Raw genomic sequence first — 19,303 nt, 5'->3', positions numbered from 1 at the left:
TTTGGCTTGTGTATTAATGGTGTGGAGGAATAAAAGTGTAAAAATTACTGTGTTCCCATAGTTATGCATGTTGATGAACTGCTATATTGTCAATCTTTTAATCTTTTTATTCCTAATTTCTTTCTTGGCTTTGTAGATTTATGCAGTAATTTACTTACAGAATATTATTAATTTGGAATCTAAGAAAGGCGTGTTCTTGTGATGCTCAAGTCTAAAACATTATTGTTTTACTCGCAGTGTGCTATTTCTTGTTTTTTTGTTTTTTACTAAACACCTGATCCCTATAGTTGAAATAGGGTGTAACTTTTAATTATTACAAACATTAATGGATCCTAAATTGATGAGGGTGACTGGGAAATTGGAAACTACACTGCAAATGAGTCTGTGGGCTGTCTTGCTGTTCCTGAAGAGCAACACCAGGTAGATACAAGAAAACATGTTCACTAACTGTTGAAAAAGCCATACTGTAGGTCTCACACTGTTGAGCTAGACTTGATGCATTATTAACTGGTGCAAGCCCTGATCAACAGCAGGACTGCTTGACAGTTCAATTATGTAACAATTTGTAGTTTTGTGCAAGTGAAAACAGCAATTGCATGAAATCTTAATTCTCACTTGTAAAGTACTGTGGTAGATTAGATTTTGTGCCTTGGTTTTTAATAACTTAAAAGAGCAGATTTTGCTTGCACGAGAAGTAGGAGGCAAGCATTTTATGAGAATGTCTTATAGTCTTGAATATTAACATGATCATTTTCTGATTCTCATGTTGCCATGTCATCTCATTACAGTATTACGCACTGCAGATCTTGGAAAATGTAATAAAAACTAGATGGAAGATTCTCCCAAGAAATCAATGTGAAGGTGAGTGATCAGAATTAATGTCTCCCAAGCTTGATGCATACCATCTTGAAATTTAAGGATCTCTACCCTTTCCCTGCATCCGACACAAACAAGTACTTGGGAAAAGGAATACACTCTGATCCCTGGTGTTCATGAGTGATGTGAAACTCTATTTCATTTACACTCCGATTAAAGGGTATTTTTGAACAGGGAAATTTTATGAGAGCAAGAAGGAGGTGCTGGTCTTCACACAGCAAAGGTTCAGTGCAAAGAAAAAATGTTCAATTTAAAAGGAATGAGTGATGTAGGACAGCTGAAGACCGTCCTGTGGGAGCATCATAAAGGTTTATCTACCCGTTTGAACGAGGTTGGGATTTTCAAGCTCAAATTCAGTGTAGAGTTGCACAGGAGTATGAGAAGCTGAGTTTTTCCTGCATCATAGCTTCCACAATGTGGCCATCCCACAGTCAGCTTCAAAATCCAACGTCCCTTTCGCATTTCAAAACAAGCGGGCTTGAGGAAGCGGCTGATTGGTGGAAGCGGACAAGAGGGAGCAGCTGATTGGGAGTCGGATCCCTGCTGATTTATTCCAGCAATTTGTATTGTATTGTACTTTGTATTGTATCCTAGGTAAGGGGGGGAGAATGAGGGCCAGGGCAGTTTACCGTTCTGGATGTCAGATGTGGGAGGTCAAGGAATCTGATAACCTTCCAGACGTCCACATCTGCGCCAGGAGCGTCGAGATGGGGCTCCTAAGGGACCGTATTAGGAACCTGGAGCAGCAGCACGATGACCTCCGTCTGGTCAGGGAGAGCGAAGAAGTCATAGAGAGGTGGTCACTCCAAGACCACAGGAGGCGGTCAAGTGGGTCACGGTTAGGGGCAAGGGGCAGAGGCAGGGACTAGAGAGTACCCCGGTGGCTGTACACCTTGACAATAAGTACTCCTGTTTGAGTACTGTTGGGGGGGGGGGGGGACAGCCTACCTGGGGGTAGCAACAGCGGCCGGTCCTCCGGTCCTGTTGCTCAGAAGGGTAAGGAAAAGAAGAGGAGGGCATTAGTAATAGGGGACTCTATAGTTAGGGGGTCAGACAGGCGATTCTGTGGACGCAGTCGGGAGACCTGGATGGTAGTTTGCCTCCCTGGTGCCAGGGTCTGGGATGTGTCTGAACGTGTCCAAGGTATCCTGAAATGGGAGGGAGAGGAGCCCAAGGTCGTGGTACATATAGGTACCAATGACATAGGTAGAAAAAGAGAAGAGGTCCTGAAAGGAGAATTTGGGGAGTTAGGAGGAGAGTTAAGGAGAAGGACCGCAAAGGTAACAAAGGAGGATAAATGTGTGGCTGAAGGACTGGTGCAGAGGGCAGGGATTCAAGTTTCCCTGTGGACGGTGTGACCTGTACAAAAAGGATGGGTTGCACTTGAACCCGAGGGGTACCAATATCCTGGCGGGGAGATTTGCAAAGGCAACTGCGGAGACTTTAAACTAGAACCGTTGGGGGGGAGGGACTCAAATAGAGAAAGCTAGTAGACAGGGTGTGAGGCAGGAGGCAGAGAAGGGAAGCACTCAGACCCAACATGTAGGGGGGCAAAGAAGAAAAAAATAATAAACAGAATAAGAGGTGGTGGGGTTCTTAAATGTGTGAGCAGAGAGACGGGTGTAAAATGAGGGTAGAAGCAATAGGTAGCAACGTGAAATGTGGCAGGCAGCCAAATCCAGGGCAAAAATCAAAAAGGGCCACTTTTCAACATAACTGTATAAGGAGTAAGAGCGTTGTAAAAACAAGCCTGAAGGCTCTGTGTCTCAATGCAAGGAGAATTTGTTAAAAGTGGATGAGTTGATTGTGCAGATAGCTATTAATGATTATGATATAGTTGGGATCACGGAGACATGGCTCCAGGGTGACCAAGGCTGGGAGCTGAACATCCAGGGATATTCAATATTCAGGAGGGATAGAGAGAAAGGAAAAGGAGGTGGGGTAGCGTTGCTGGGTAGAGAGGAGATTAACGCAATGGAAAGGAAGGACATTAGCTTGGAGGATGTGGAATCGATATGGGTAGAGCTGCGAAACACTAAGGGGCAGAAAACGCTAGTGGGTGTTGTGTACAGGCCACCTAACAGTAGTAGTGGAGTTGGGGATGGCATCAAACAGGAAATTAGAAATGCGTGCAACAAAGGTAAAACAGTTATAATGGGTGACTTCAATCTACATATAGATTGGGTGAATCAAATTGGCAGGGATGCTGAGGAAGAGGATTTCTTGGAATGTATGCGGGATAGTTTTCTAAACCAACCTGTAGAGGAACCAACGAGAGAGCAGGCTATTCTAGACTGGGTATTGAGTAATGAGGAAGGGTTAGTTAGCAGTCTTGTTGTGTGTGGCCCCTTGTGCAAGAATTACCATAATATGGTTGAGTTCTTCATTAGGATGGAGAGTGACATTGTTAATTCAGAAACAAGGGTCCTGAACTTAAAGAAAGGTAACCGAGGGTAGGGTATGAGACGTGAATTGGCCAAGATTGTCTGGCAATTGATTCTTAAAGGGTTGACGGTGGATATGCAATGGAAGGCATTTAAAGACTGCATGGATGAACTACAACAATTGTTCATCCCAGTTTGGCAAAATAATTAATCAGGGAAGGTAGTGCATCCGTGGATAACAAGGGAAATCAGGGATAGTATCAAAACAAAAGATGAAGCGTACAAATTAGCCAGAAAAAGCAGCCTACCAGAGGACTGGGTGAAATTCAGTCCAGCAGAGGTGGACAAAGGGCTTAATTAGGAAAGGGAAAATAGATTATGAAAGAAAACTGGCAGGGAACATAAAAACTGACTGCAAAGGTTTTTATGGATATGTGAAGAGAAAATGATTAGTCAAAACAAATGTAGGTCCCTTGCAATCAGAAACAGGTGAATTAATCATGGGGAACAAGGACCTAGCTAACCAATTGAATAACTACTTTGATTCCGTCTTCACTAAGGAAGACATAAATAATCTGCCGGAAATAGCAGGGGACCGCGGGTCAAATGAGATGGAGGAACTGCGTGAAATCCAGGTTGGCCGGGAAGTGGTGTTAGTAGGTAAATTGAATGGATTAATGGCCGATAAATCCCCAGGGCCAGATAGGCTGCATCCCAGAGTACTTAAGGAAGTAGCCCCAGAATAGTGGATGCATTAGTGATAATTTTTCAAAATTCTTTAGATTCTGGAATAGTTCCTGAGGATTGGAGGGTTGTTAAAGTAACCCCACTTTTTAAAAAGGGAGGGAGAGAGGAAACGGGGAATTACAGACCAGTTAGTCTAACATCGGTAGTGGGGAAACTGCTTGAGTCAGTTATTAAGGATGGGATAGCAACACATTTGGAAAATGGTGAAATCATTGGACAAAGTCAGCATGGATTTACGAACGGTAAATCATGTCTGACGAATCTTATAGAATTTTTCGAGGATGTAACTAGTAGAGTAGATAAGGGAGAACCAGTGGATGTGATATATCTGGACTTTCAGAAGGCTTTCGACAAGGTCCCACATAAGAGATTAGCATACAAACTTAAAGCATACGGTATTGGGGGTTCAGTATTGATGTGGATAGAGAACTGGCTGGCAAACAGGAAGCAAAGAGTAGGAGTAAACGGGTCCTTTTCAGAATGGCAGGCAGTGACTAGTGGGGTACCGCAAAGCTCAGTGCTGGGACCCCAGCTATTTACAATATATATTAATGATTTGGACGAGGAATTGAATGGAACATCACCAAGTTTGCGGATGACACGAAGCTGGGGGGCAGTGTTAGCTACTAGGAGGCTGCAAGGTGACTTGGATAGGCTGGGTGAGTGGGCAAATGCTAGCAGATGCAGTATAATGTGGATAAATGTGAGGTTATCCTCTTTGGTGGCAAAAACAGGAGGTAGACTATTATCTAAATGGTGGCCGATTAGGAAAAGGGAAATTATGCAACGAGACCTAGGTGTCATGGTACACCAGTCATTGAAAGTAGGCATGCAGGTGCAGCAGGCAGCGAATAAAGCAAATGGTATGTTAGCATTCAAAGCAAAAGGATTTGAGTATAGGAGCAGGGAGGTTCTACTGCAGTTGTACAGGGCCTTGGTGAGACCACACCTGGAGTATTGCGTACAGTTTTGGTCTCCAAATCTGAGGAAAGACATTCTTGCCATAGAGGTAGTTCAGAGAAGGTTCACCAGACTGATTCCTGGGATGTCAAGACTTTCATATGAAGAAAGACTGGATAGACTCTGCTTGTACTCGCTAGAATTTAGGAGATTGGGGGGGGGTCTTATAGAAACTTACAAAATTCTTAAAGGGTTGGACAGGCTAGATGCAGGAAGATTGTTCTCGATGTTGGGGAAGTCCAGGACAAGGGGTCACAGTTTGAGGATAGAGGGGAAATCCTTTAGGACCGAGATGAGAAAAACATTTTTCACACAGAGTGGTTAATCTCTGGAACTCTCTGTCACAGAAGGTAGTTGAGGCCGGTTCATTGGCTATATTTAAGAGGGAGTTAGATGTGGCCCTTGTGGCTAAAGGGTTCGGGGGGTATGGAGAGAAGGCAGGTACAGGATACTGAGTTGGATGATCAGCCATGATCATATTGAATGGCGGTGCAGGCTCGAAGGGCCGAATGGCCTACTCAGCACCTATTTTCTATGTTTCTAAAATGGTAAGTAGGCTATATGAATGGGCAAGATGTGCAGAAGATCTTGGAGATGCACATATCGCTGTATAGCGACTGATACAATTGGCAACACCTTTGTAGTACATTCCTAGACATGCCACCAAGGGACGGTGAAATGCATGGTTGGGGACACAAAGTTAATGATGGAAGTCATAGTGGAAGGCAGAATTGTGGTTTCTGTTGGAATCGCTGACTGTGAGAAAGGGTCATGTTCCTTGGGGCAGTGTCATGAGCTTGGGAGGAATGGGAGAAGTAATTCAGTGATCACATATTCTTCCAGTTCTGCGTGTTAATGAGAATGTAAATGGGAAGATTGGCCAGATTCATGTAAAGCGTAAAGATATGGTGCAGGAAGAGAGTAATAGATTCTTGAGCATTAGGAGCAGTTTGAGAATAGACAAATTGCAACTGGCATTAGATACGAGTAGGGAGGCTCTGCAGATGGGGAAATTTTGACATCAACAAATGACACCAGCTTATGGAAATAGAAATAGGATTATGGTGCACAAACGAATGAGAATGCATTGGATAGTAATAGTGAAGGAAGAGGTAGATCCTGTCAGACACAGAAATACAGAAAGTAGTTCATAATGCATCTATATAAACAATATGTGGTGATTAATGTTGGAGACGGATGCAAATTCTGTGTGATATGACGCTCAATGTAATGAAGCAGCTCAAAGAAAGAACAGGAATTGGCATTTAAGATTAGGATGGAAATTGGGTGGCAGAGCTATTAAAGGCGGTTTTATTGGATTGTGGCAAGGATCTTTCTGAGGAGCTTCATAAAAGGATCTTAACCATCAGAGTTAAGAAGGAAGGTACACAAAAATGCTGGAGAAACTCAGCGGGTGCAGCAGCATCTATGGAGCAAAGGAGATGGGCAACGTTTCGGCCCGAAACGTTGCCTATCTCCTTCGCTCCATAGATGCTGCTGCACCCGCTGAGTTTCTCCAGCATTTTTGTGTACCTTTGATTTTCCAGCATCTGCAGTTCCTTCTTAAACAAGCGTTAAGAAGGAAGCTTGTACTGTGAGAGTTCCTTTATAGGTCACCAAATAATGAAAGGATGATACAGGAGCAAATCTGCAAGGGATTATAGAAATATATAAAGTGCTAGTCATGACGTTCAAAGACTTTGTTGCCTAACAAGGAAGGAAGCAATGATCGATCTTTTAGAGAATGAGGTGAGCTATTTGTTGTAATTGTAATTGTAAATCTTTATTGTCATTTCCTGAGTATTCGCATACTCAGAGGAAACAAAAAAACGTTTCTCAACCAGCGTCCATTCAGTTTTCGTTACAAAATAAATAGCAATTAAAATTAAAATACATGTCATGAACAATTTAACCCTCTAATAACATTCAATAACATTCAACAGCCGTTCCGACTGGCAGCGGCACAACAGTGGCTCTGCTGCAGTGTGGGGGGTTTGTGCGCGATACTTGGCAGGGGGGAAAGTTCATTTAACAGTCTTATAGCCTGTGGGAAGAAGCTGAGGAGCATCCTGCTGGTTTTGCAGCTGATGCTCCTGTACCTCTTCCCAGATGGGAGGATGGTGAAAAAGTCATGCGATGGGTGGTAAGGGTCTTTGATGATGGAGATGGCTCTGTTGATGCATGATGTTTGGGTGCAATGATTGAATTTATGAGATCTAGGCATTCAAGTAGAATTTATAATTTGGGAGAATGTGTAACTTCAATGAGATGTGATGGAATCTTGCCAAGATGAAATGGAACCCAGTTTTTTTTCCTTTTTTTTCTGTTTTTGGGCGCCTTTCAGAAATCTCAAGGACACCTTACAGAGATTAACAGGAATAAAAAAACATATAATCAGAATAAAATAAATAATAAAGACATCACAGAAACACAAATTAAAAACAGAATTCAGTCCAAAAACAAAAAATCAAAAACACAATGTGAAAAAGGAGAGCAACGGCAGCTAAAGCGCGCCAGCGTCCACTCTCCCTTCCGACAGCCATCTTGGACAAAGACTAACAGGATTACTTACAGACAAAAAAAAATCATCCCCCCACAATGTATACCACTGTGGGGGAAGGCACAATGTCCAGTTCCCAACCCAAAGTCAGGCCTATTGAGGGCACCGCAATTGCCTCTACAGAGGCCCGATGTTCCTGGTCGTTCTCGCCAGGTGATCTTGCCCCGGCGTCGGGAGAGTCCTCTCAGCGGCTGGGCCACTTGGAACGGCCGCTTCCTAGCTGGAGACTGCGGCTTCCGAAGCCGACAAGGCCGCGCCGGCCTGGAGCTCCCAGGCTCCCGATGTTGAAATCGGCGCCCTTCGCTCCGCAGACACGCAGCCCGGAGGTGTCGAGCACGGCAGATACAGCTCACCATCGATCCAGCGCGGCGACCCAGGCAAGGCATCGCCCGCTCCGCGACAGCGCCCCAGCGCTGCGCCGCCACCGAGGCCGAGGTGCTGGGCGGTCCCCGCCAGGAAACGGCGCTCCAAGCCCGCTGGTAGGCCACGAGGACGGGTCGACGGGCAGCCCGGAGAAAAAGCTGCCTCACCGACCAGGTAGGGACCTAGAAGTAAAATTGCCCCCTACCCCACATTTAAAAGTCCATTTCTCCAACGGACGAAACACAGGACTTACTAAAAACTTTTTTTTTTAAAAGCGAAGTAAACGGACGGCTGCTGGTCAGCAGCCGCTCCCCAAGATGGCCCAGTTAGACAAATAAAATAAAATAACGAATGGCATTTAAAGAGCATATGTTTCAGGTACTGGCTAATTATTTTTCATACAAAGGGAAAAGATACGGAGCAAAAGACAAAGCTCCCTGGATGTCTAAGGTAGATGATAAAGAAAAAAAGTGGATATATAATACATATCAGGTTAACTCCAGTGAATAGCTAGACTGAATATTAATGTAATGAATGAAGTGAAATTGCAAAATAATTTAAAAAACGGTTTGAGAATGGCAGTTTTACATATAAGGAACACATGTATTTTCCAGATATGTAAGTAGGTAGTTAAAATCAGCAATGGGGCTGATTAAGAATAAGAGACTACCTTTGTGAATAAATACAAAATGAATACTTTATATCAGTCTTTGCCTGTGAAGAAGATGCTGACACAATATCAGTAGAAGGGGAGGTAGAAGTAAATGAATAGAGTGTGAATTAAATTACTAGGAAGACTGGCTAAGCATGAGCATCTGCTTTGGGTGGGTTGCATTGTTGTTTACCCAGGGAGGTAGGATGGAGATACAGTGTCATCCCTAATGTTTGGGACAAAGACCCATCATTTATTTATTTGCCTCTGTACTCCACAATTTGAGATTTGTAATAGAAAAAATCACATGTGGTTAAAGTGCACATTGTCAGATTTTAATAAAGGCCATTGTTATGCATTTTGATTTCGCCATGTGGAAATTACAGCAATGTTTATACATAGTCCCCCCCCATTGCAGGGCACCATAATGTTTGGGACACAGCAATGTTGTGTAAATGAAAGTAGTCATGTTTAGTATTTTGTTGCATATCCTTTGCATACAATGACTGCTTGAAGTCTGCGATTCATGGACATCACCAGTCTTCTCTGGTGATGCTCTGCCAGGCCAATTTTGCAGCCATCTTTAGCTTATGCTTGTTTTGGGGGCTAGTCCACGTCGGGTTTCTCTTCAGCATATAAAAGGCATGCTCAATTATGTTCAGATCGGGTGATTGACTTTACCACTCAAGAATTGAGCATTTTTTAGCTTAGAAAAACTCCTTTGTTGCTTTAGCAGTATGATTGGGATCATTGGTAGACGAAAAATGCTGGAGAAACTCAGCGGGTGAGGCAGCAGCTATGGAGAGATGGAATAGGCGAGACCCTTCTTCAAAATTGGGATCATTGTCTTGCTGAACAATGAACCGCCGGCCAATGAGTTTTGAGGCATTTGTTTGAACTTGAGCAGATAGGTGTCTATAGCCTTCAAAATTCATTATGCTACTACCATCAGCAGTTGTATCATCAATGAGGATAAGTGAGCCAGTACCTTCAGCAACTATACATCCCCAGGCCATAACAACCCCACCACTGTTTCACAGATGAGGTGGTATGAATTAGGCAGTTCTCTCCTCCATACTTTGCTCTTGCCATCAGTCTGTATAAGTTAATCTTCGTCTCATCTGTCCACAAGACCTTTTTCCAGAACCGGTTGCTCTAAGTACTTCTTGGCAAACTAACCTGGCCATCCTATTTTGGCATCTTGCAGTGTAGCCGCTGTATTTCTGTTCATGAAGTCTTCTGTGGACAGTGGTCATTGACAAATCCACACCTGACTCCTGAAGAGTGTTTCTGAGCTGTCGGACAGGTGTTTGGGGATTTTTCTTTATTCTAGAGAGAATTCTTCTGTCATCAGCTGTGGAGGTCTTCCGTGACCTGCCAGTCCCTTTGCGATTAGTAAGCTCATCAGTGCTCTCTTTCTTAATGATGTTCCAAACAGTTGATTTTGGTAAACCTGCAGTTTGGCTGATGCCTCAAACAGTTTTATTCTTGCTTCTCAGTCTCATAATGGCTGCTTTGATTTTCATTGGCGCAACTTTGGTCCTCATGTTGATAAACAGCAATAAAAAGTTTCCAAAGGTGATGGAAGGATTGGAGGACAGACTAGGTGCTGAGAGCTCTCTTGTACCTGCATTAAGGAGGTAATTAAACACACGTGAGCAATTACAAAGTCCTGTGAAGCCACGTGTCCCAAACATTATGGTTCCCTGTAATGGGGGGGACTGTGTATAAACACAGCTGTAATTTCTACATAGTGAAACCCAAATGTATAAAAATGTCCTTTAATGAAATCTGACAATGCACTTTAACCACATGTGATATTTTTTTTCTATTACAAATGTCAAATTGTGGAGTACAAAGGCAAATAAATAAATGATGTGTCTTTGGCACAAACATTATGGAGGACACTGTATGTGGGTAAATGTGAGGTTATCCATTTTGGTGGCAATAACAGGGAGGCAGATAATTATCTGAATGCTGTCAGATTAGAAGGGTGGGGGGGTGCAATGGGACCTGGGTATGCTTGTACATCAGTCACTGAAAGTAAGCATGCAGGTACAGCAGGCAGTGAAGAAAGCCAATGGTGGGACTAATGTTGGCCTTCATTGCGAGAGGATTTGAGTTTAGGAGCAAGGAGGTCCTATTGCCGTTATACAGAGCCCTGGTGAGACCAGGGGTATTGCTTGCAATTTTGGAGTAGGTTCACCAGGTTAATTCCCAGGATGGCAGGACTGATGCATGATGAAAGAATGGGTCGACTGGGCTTGTATTTACTGGAATTTAGATTGCGAGGGGATCTTATAGAAACATCTAAAATTCTTAGATGAGTGGACAGGGTAGATGCAGGAAAATGTTTCCTGATTTTGGGGGAGTCCAGAACCAGGGGTCAAAGTCTAAGAATAAGGGGTAGGCCGTTTAGGGCTGAGATGAGGAAAAACATTTTCACACAGAGTTGTGAATCTGTGGAATTCTCTGCCACAGAAGGCAGCAGAGGGCATTTCACTGGATGTTTTCAAGAGAGAGTTAGATTTAGCACTTAGGGCTAAGGGAGTCGAGGGATGTGGGGAAAAAGCAGGAACGGGGTACTGATTTTGTATGATCAGCCATAATCATATTGAATGGCGGTGCTGGCTTGAAGTGCCGAATGGCCTATTCCTGCATATGTTTTCTGTGTTTCTATTCCAGAAAGATTAACCATAAACTTTCAGTGTCTAGATGTTGGGCTGCTGTGAGAGAGTGAGAAAATAGCAACTTTTCTTCAAAAAGGGGTGCAAGGGCACACGGAACAACTACAAGCTAGTCAATTTAATCTTGTGGGAAAACTTAATACAAAAATAGGGGTGAAATTAAATGATGTTTGGGAAGGTTTCAGTAAAGAAACATCCGCATGAGTTTGTTAAAAAATTATTTTATAGGTAATCAAGTAGAAGCGAACCTAAAAGGCTGGGTTGTGGTAGAGATCAGTTGTTGACTCGCTGAGTTGCTGGAGTATTTTTGCTCAAGATTCCAGCATTTGGAATGTCAGTGTCTCCATATGGTTATGTGTATGCTTCAGCTGCTGTTTTTAGTGGTCCACTGTTCTCCTGGTTGCTTAGTTTTATGCTGCCAGAGGTGTTCTGAGTTTAATGCATTTAACATGCTTGTAATCAAGTATAGAAATATAGAGTATTGAGAATAGCATTTGGGAGGTCATGTTACAGTTATAAATGGCCACATTTAGAGTATTGTCTTCAGTTTTGCTCTCCATATTGTAGGAATGAGGTGTACAAAATCATGAGAGGAATCGACTGGCTAAACGCACAGTCTTTTGCCCGGAGTTGGGGAATTGAGAACCAGTGAGGGGGAAAGATTTAATATGGACCAGAGGAGTAACCTTTACACAAAGGGTGGTGTGTATGGAACGAGCTGCCAGTGGGGAGATAGTTTAAGCAGGTACTATTGCAACGTTTAAGAAGCATAGGTTTAGATGGATATGGGCCAAACACAGACAGGTGGGACTAGTGTAGGTCAGGATGGGCAAGTTGGACTGAAGGGCCTGTTTACAAGCTGTACGGTGCTACCTCTAAAAGACTAAAAAACACATTTGGAAACCAAACCAAATTTTGTGCTATAAGTATATTATGAACTTGATGTGAAGGTTCATAATATAATCTGTCATGCTAACTTGGACTGAGAATGTTTAGCTGTGAATTGGCCAAGCTCGAGTATCCCCTTTTGGTTGGCAATCAACCGTCACCCAGTATAGCTGGCATGGGTGCTTTATTTGCACTCTTCTGTGAGAGTTAATAAAAACAATATTTTGGATGAAGATATTTTTAAGTCAATGTAATATCTGAACAACCATATGCACTGCTCATTCATTTTATTGTTAAATAATTTTTGTTTTTATTTTCTGTTGTGCATAGGAATTAAAAAATATGTTGTTGGATTGATTATTAAGACTTCATCTGATCCTGTAAACATTGAGGTACGTTTTCATATCAAGCTGAACAATTTATGGTGTCTCAAAATTCTGCATTCAATTTATTTACTGAATTACTGCTTTTTGTTTTAGAAGGAAAAAGTTTACATTGGGAAGCTGAATATGATTCTGGTTCAGGTAAGATATTGGATCATAATCATACTTTATTATCCAAGTGTGTTTCAGTATTCAGTATTTACTTTATAATGTCATTTTAACTGAGTACTTACATACACAGATGAAACGAAAAAAATGTTTCTCAATCAATTCCCATCAGTGCGGTTAATAAAAACAGAATAAATACATATAGCTTTAAAAATTAAAATTACCGTATCTAAAATAGGCCTAAAAATTGAAATAAAAACAGACATTCAGACAGAACAGTGGCTTTGCTTTGACAGGTGCCTAGCTGTCAAAGTATGGTCGAGGTTAGATGTGTTGGTGTATGATATATGGGGAGGGGACACAGTCCGTTAACCGGTCTTATTGCCTGTGGAAAGAAGCTGTGTAGCATCCTGCTGGTTTTGCAGCTGATGTTCCTGTATTTCTCCCCTGATGCTCTGATGCTCTGCTTCTGATAGATCTCCAACAGGAAAGGGAGTGGGGCACCAATGATCCTGCTGGCTGTCTTCACTATCCTGTTAAGTTGGTTTTGCTCATAAGCCTTGCAGCTCCCAAACCATGAAGTGATGCCGTAGGTCAATATACTCTCGATGGTGCCCCTGTGGAAGGTCCTTAGATGAACAGTAAGGAGACCTGCTTTTCTTAGTCTCCTGAGGTGGTGGAGCCGCTGCTGAGCTCTTTTGATCACTACTGTCGTATTGGTCATAGAGGTCAGGTCATCCGCCAGGTGAAGTCCCAAGAACTTCACACTGCTGACCCTCTCCACAGCAGCTCCATCAATATGCAGCGGAGTGTGATGGTGTTTTCCAGCCCTCCTGAAATCGATCACCATTTCCTTAGCCTTTTCCACATTGAGGGTGAGATTGTGAGATCTGCACCACTCCGTAAGAAGCTCCACCACCATCCTGTACGCCAACTCATTGTTGTCACTGATAAGACCCGCCACTGTTGTGTCATCAGCGAACTTATTGATATAATTATTGCTGAGTGGCAGTACAGTCATGAATAAGCAGACTGAACAGCAGGGGGCTTAGGACACATCCTTGGGGTGAGCCAGTGCTCACAGCAATGGTTCTTGATGTCCGACTGCCCATCCTGACTGTCTGCTGCCGTTGTGTCAAAAAGTTAAGGACCCAGTTGCAAGTGCCAGTGTCCACCTTCAACAGCTTCAGCTTCTCCACCAGCTGCTGTGGGATGATTGTGTTAAAAGCGGAGCTGAAGTCTATGAAGAGGATCCTGGCATAGGTATTCTTCCGGTCGAGATGTGATGGTGCGAGGTTGAGTGTTGTAGAGACTGCGTCCTAAGAGCTGCAGTGGGTCCAGGTCCATGTTTAGCACCATATACGAGGAATTTGATTTGCCATACAGTCATACCAATAAAAAGCATCAAAACACAAAATACATTTTAACATAAACATAAAAATCCAACACAGTGACTCCCCACATTCGTCGCTGTAATGGCAGGCTGAAAAAAAAGTAAAATCTCTTCCCTTCTTTGCTCTCGGCCTTCCGTTGACGGGACGATCTTGGCTCCCATAGCTGGTTGTCGGGCCCTCCGCGTCTGGGCGATCAAGCTCCTGCATCAGGGGGTTCTCAGCTCCCCCGCGCTGGGCGATCGGACCCCGTGTTGGGGCTGGTCGAACCTCTTGCGACTTTGGAACATCTCAACATCAGTCTCTACCTGAGACTGCGAGCTCCTCGATGGTGAAACTTGCAGTCCACAGTTGGAACATCGTTCCCAGGCAAGGGATCACCAGCTCCAATGGTAGGTCCATGTGAGGATCAAAGTCAGTCTCGAGCAACACCCCCACGCCTTGATGTTAGGCCGCAGAGCAACCGGAGATATGATCTGGAAAAAAAAACGCATCTCCGGCAAAGTGAGATTGGATGATTTGAGAGTAGGTTGGACAATTATTTAAGTGTGTAATAATGATTTCTAAAATTGTCTTGTGGGTTCTATCACAGCTGACAGGGTTTGAAGTCTTTAGTGAACATTGTCTATTTGTGCTGTATACATTTGTGAACATTGTCTATTTGTGCTGTATTTATTTCCTATTGAATCTTTTCATAGTTAGTTTTAAAATAGTTTGGTACTTCTTGCTTCAGTTTGAAATTAGTTCAGAAATGGGAAGAATTGGATCAAAAGTACAGGCGGCATCTTTGATGTTTGGAGACTTGGTAACCCCAATTTGTCTTCACAAGTCGTCAGCTCAAATCTAACTGAACAATGGACTTAAACAGTGAAACAATTTATTTATTAAATAACACTTGGTACTTTGCAACTGATTGTGAATACACCTTTCTGCCTTTATTTGCATGATAATTATTGTGTCAAAAGGCCAACGAGTAAATTAATGCTGACCAATGTGATACCTTTTTTGGTAGAACAGAGAGCAGTTATTAACGGGTGCTGAATACTCTAGATGAATCTCTAAATTAATTGCGAACATCCAAGGTGGATTGGAGGTGAAAAACATCCCAGCAGAAGTGAATCATTTACAGTTATTCTAAATTTTGCATAGCTTTATTGGTTAAGTATTTGAACTTTTAGCTAATCAGCACCTTGATGAGAGTTATTAATGTGTAGGGGTTGAGGTGAATCTTATGAATGCTCATCCTGGCCACTGGTCTCAAAATACTCATTACTGCCTTAGATGTTGGCAAATGTAAATATAATTTTGGACAATATTTGTTATTTGTGATATTTACAGATACTCAAACAGGAATGGCCAAAACACTGGCCTACATTCATCAGTGACATCGTCGGAGCAAGCAGAACCAGCGAGAGCCTATGTCAGAACAACATGATTATTCTCAAATTATTGAGTGAGGAAGTGTTTGATTTCTCCAGTGGGCAAATGACCCAAGTTAAAGCAAAACATCTAAAGGACAGGTATATCTCGGAAATTACATTTTATTCAATTAAAAAAATGATTCCAGGTGCTTGATCAGTGATTTCTTGTTTCTTTATAGCATGTGCAATGAATTCTCTCAAATATTCCAGCTGTGCCAATTTGTCATGGTAAACAATATTTTTAACTTTTTGTTATTAACCATGCCCATTTTCATTTTAATTCAGATTTCATAACTTTTTTTGTTTGCTTGCAGGAAAACTCTCAAAATGCACCTCTTGTTCAAGCAACCTTAGAAACATTGCTGAGGTTCTTAAACTGGATTCCGCTTGGATATATCTTTGAAACTAAACTAATTAGCACGCTAGTATATAAAGTATGTACATCTTCACGGAATCAGGATACGCAGAATTTTTCAGATGAGAAATTGGCCATAGCTAATATATTTCTCTCTTTTTAGTTTCTCAATGTACCCATGTTCAGAAATGTTACTCTGAAGTGCCTGACAGAGATAGCTGGAGTAAGCGTTAGCCAGTATGAAGAACAGTTTGTTACTCTCTTCACCCTAACAATGATACAGCTGAAGCAGGTATTTTAAATTTGATCCTTTGTGAAAGTAGTTAATCTAATGCTACATTCTCTATAAATCTCTGAAGGTCACTTGTATAATGCATCATTTTGCATGTACAGGGCCCCCCCGGGTTATGGGTGACCTGACCGCAAACTCTCCCAGTAATTTTTAAAGTATTTTTCAAGACAGGAAAGTTAGTTACAGAAATGCAAACATGAGGAATAATTGAATTGGGATAGCGACTGGTTAATTCAAAAGCCAAGTTTTTGAATAACAAGTAATCTCCCTGCAGCAATCAAACAGATACATTGCCTTTACGAACACTCCCTGTACACAGTGGTACTGAAGAAATTTGCTTTGGAAACTTGACAAGGCAAATCTATATCAAACATTATAACATTCATCGACACTTTTAAAGACATCAAAAATTGTCTTTGGATATGGGACATTCTGATTCTGCACCATTGTACATTCCACAGGGGAAGACAATGTTTATGTGAATTAAACCTCATTGAAATAATTTGCATCTTGGTGCAAATATTCAGTTTACAGGCATTTCTCAGGATCAGGACCCATGTGCAACCCATGAATTATCTGATATTACATTTGGCACTTCATCCATCACTGCTTCTGACAGCTCCAACAGGATCTCAGTCACATATTCTCTTCCAACCCACCTCTACCATGACCATTTCTGCTTTGCATAGGAACCACTCCTTAGTCTGCTCATCCCATGCCAGCCAACCACCCCCCCATCCCCTTGTACTTTCCCTGGCAGCCGTGGGTAGGTTTCTACACGTCTAGTCTAGACCCCTTGGGAAATTGAACAAAAAGTAAACTGTTGGAAGAGCTTTGCAGGTCAGGCAGCATTTGTGGTGGGGCGGGGGGTGAAATTGTTGAGATTTCTGGTCACGACTCCATCAGAACTGAAGAGTGGGAGGGAAGAAGGCCAGTATAAAGGGATGATTGAGATAAGCCAGGAAGCCGTATCTTCCTTTGGGATCATGTTTGTTTTAATTTTCCTCTGTCACTGTCATCAGAGATCTAAACTCTTTCAGGTCGTGCAAAAATCACAATGCATCTTCAACCTTATCTACTACACTTGTTGCTCTCCATGTGGTTTCCTGTACATGGGAAAGACCAAGAATAGATGGCGATCGTTTAGCAAAACATTTGCACGCTGTCCACAATGGCTAACTTGAGCTGCCAGTTGTATGCTGCTTTAACTGGTCATCTCTTCCTATTCCCGCACCAACCCGAGTGTCTTCGGCTTTTTCCACTGTCAGGTTGAAGTCAAACGCAAGCTAGAAGTACAACACCTTATATTTTGTCTGCTTAGACTACAACCCAATGGTATGAATGTTGATTTTTTTCCTGTTTTGAGTATCATTGTACACTCTGTAGTTCTTTCTCTCATCGAGGTTCTCCCACTACCCCTTCCCAATTATTCAATTTTGTTCCTCTCGTGATTCTATCTGCCTGTCAGCCATGCACTTTGTTTGCTATTCCCTCCATCAACTGGTTCCATCTGCGCATCATGCCTCCCTTATCTGATTTCACTTCTCACCATCTGTACTGCAGCGTCTTATGCCTCCACATATTACGTTACACTCTCTGTCTCTACCCCCCTCTTCTGACTTTGCCTATCGTCTCCGTGCCACGTGCTCCCTTTGTCACTCTCTTTATTGGTCTCTACCTATCATTCATCAACCATTGTCTCCAACCCACCCTCTCCCATTTGGCTCTATCTTTTGTTTGCCACCTCACCTATCACCTGCCAGCCCATGTCGTTCTCCTACCTCTCTCCTTTTTGTACTGGCCACCTCCCCTCAACGGTATCAGTTCTGATGCAGGGACGCTACTCAAACCTCAGCTGTCTCACTTTCCTTGAGTTTGTTTTTGGCTCCATATTACTACAACTGCAGTCTCTTGTGCTAGTGAGTAGTATAGAGTAGTATATTGTGCCAGTGTAGAAATTCCTCAATTACTTTATGCCTTACTGCCTTTTTTTATACATATACATGTTTTGACATCTTTGGTAAGATTACATTACTTTATTCCAGTATGAAAACCAATTTGAGTGTTTAATTTTCCAATTTTATACACTGAATATAACTAATGAATTTTGAGTTTTTGATGTAGCTATTGTATAGAATAAATTTTGACCAGAGGTGGTAGACATGTCTATTTTTACTATTATAGATGCTTCCCTTAAATACCAATATACGAATGGCATATGCAAACGGCAAGGATGATGAGCAGAACTTCATCCAGAACTTGAGTCTATTTCTTTGTACTTTCTTAAAAGAACATGGACAGCTCGTTGAAAAAAGATTGAATTTAAGAGAAACTCTTATGGAGGTAAGAATGTTAATTTGTTTTGATATCTACATTTAAAGATTCACCAGTGAGCCTGTCATTTATGTCCTGTATCCAGAATATGGTGGTAAACTTTTGCCTTGAACCACTGCATCATCCCTTTCAGTGGTGGAAGTTCCAATGAGTTTGTGTGCACCTCTCATATATTGCCAGAGTGAGGCCACATGCAAACTGGAGGAATAGAACCTCATATTCCACTTGAGGAGCTTATAACCCAACGGTATGAGCGTTGAATTATTCATTTTTGGATAACTTCTACAAATGCCGTCTTCCCCCCCCCCCCCCCCCCCCCCCCTCCCCTACCTACATTCCTTCCTCCTCCAGCTTCAACAATTCCCAACTCTTTATCCTTTTGGGCTCACACCTGTTTTTTTTAATCTGGCCTTTGTCCAATAATCCGTCTATATATAAAACCCTCGTCTGTTTTTTTATCGGCCATGTTTTGACCTGCTTGCGTCCTCTTTTCTTTCTGTCCCCCAACACAATCAGCCTGACCCAAAACGTCGCCTATTTGTTTTCTCTAGAGATTCTACCTGACCTGAAACATGCTGGTTACTCCAGCATTTTGTCTGTCTTTGGCTAACCAGCATCTGTAGTTCCTTGTTACTACAAATATTTAGGATATTGAATATCATTTGGGCTCTTTTTTCATGGTGAATATTGATTTAGGTTACTGGAAGACTTTTGTGCTTTTATAGGAACATAATATCTTGACCTTATTAGCAATGCATTTGTACAGGCAAGTGGAGGATATACTATTGCATGACACTGCCTTTGATATCTACATTTTGGAACAGATTTGAAGCATATGTGTGTTAATTAACTGAAAATATTAATGTTATTTTACCATTGTACATGTGCTAAGCCGAGAAAAA

The 19,303-nt window shown here is 42.3% G+C and overlaps 1 protein-coding gene across 11 annotated transcripts in view; it reads left to right on the top strand.

The window, feature by feature from the left end:
- The window catches only part of LOC129699808 (exportin-1), a 67,119-nt gene that overhangs the window by 12,826 nt on the left and 34,990 nt on the right, over positions 1 to 19,303 (top strand). For all 11 annotated transcript variants that reach the window (XM_055639920.1, XM_055639916.1, XM_055639921.1 and 8 more), the window contains 8 exons: positions 789 to 861; positions 12,448 to 12,509; positions 12,597 to 12,641; positions 15,338 to 15,519; positions 15,600 to 15,648; positions 15,735 to 15,854; positions 15,939 to 16,067; positions 18,252 to 18,410. In XM_055639920.1, the coding sequence (XP_055495895.1) occupies positions 789 to 861; positions 12,448 to 12,509; positions 12,597 to 12,641; positions 15,338 to 15,519; positions 15,600 to 15,648; positions 15,735 to 15,854; positions 15,939 to 16,067; positions 18,252 to 18,410 (819 nt within the window). The remainder of the gene's footprint in view (positions 1 to 788; positions 862 to 12,447; positions 12,510 to 12,596; positions 12,642 to 15,337; positions 15,520 to 15,599; positions 15,649 to 15,734; positions 15,855 to 15,938; positions 16,068 to 18,251; positions 18,411 to 19,303) is intronic.

Source organism: Leucoraja erinacea, chromosome 8 (genome assembly GCF_028641065.1).
Source record: "Leucoraja erinacea ecotype New England chromosome 8, Leri_hhj_1, whole genome shotgun sequence".
NCBI classification, from domain to species: domain Eukaryota; kingdom Metazoa; phylum Chordata; class Chondrichthyes; order Rajiformes; family Rajidae; genus Leucoraja; species Leucoraja erinaceus.
This window is presented reverse-complemented; position numbering and strand designations above follow the sequence as displayed.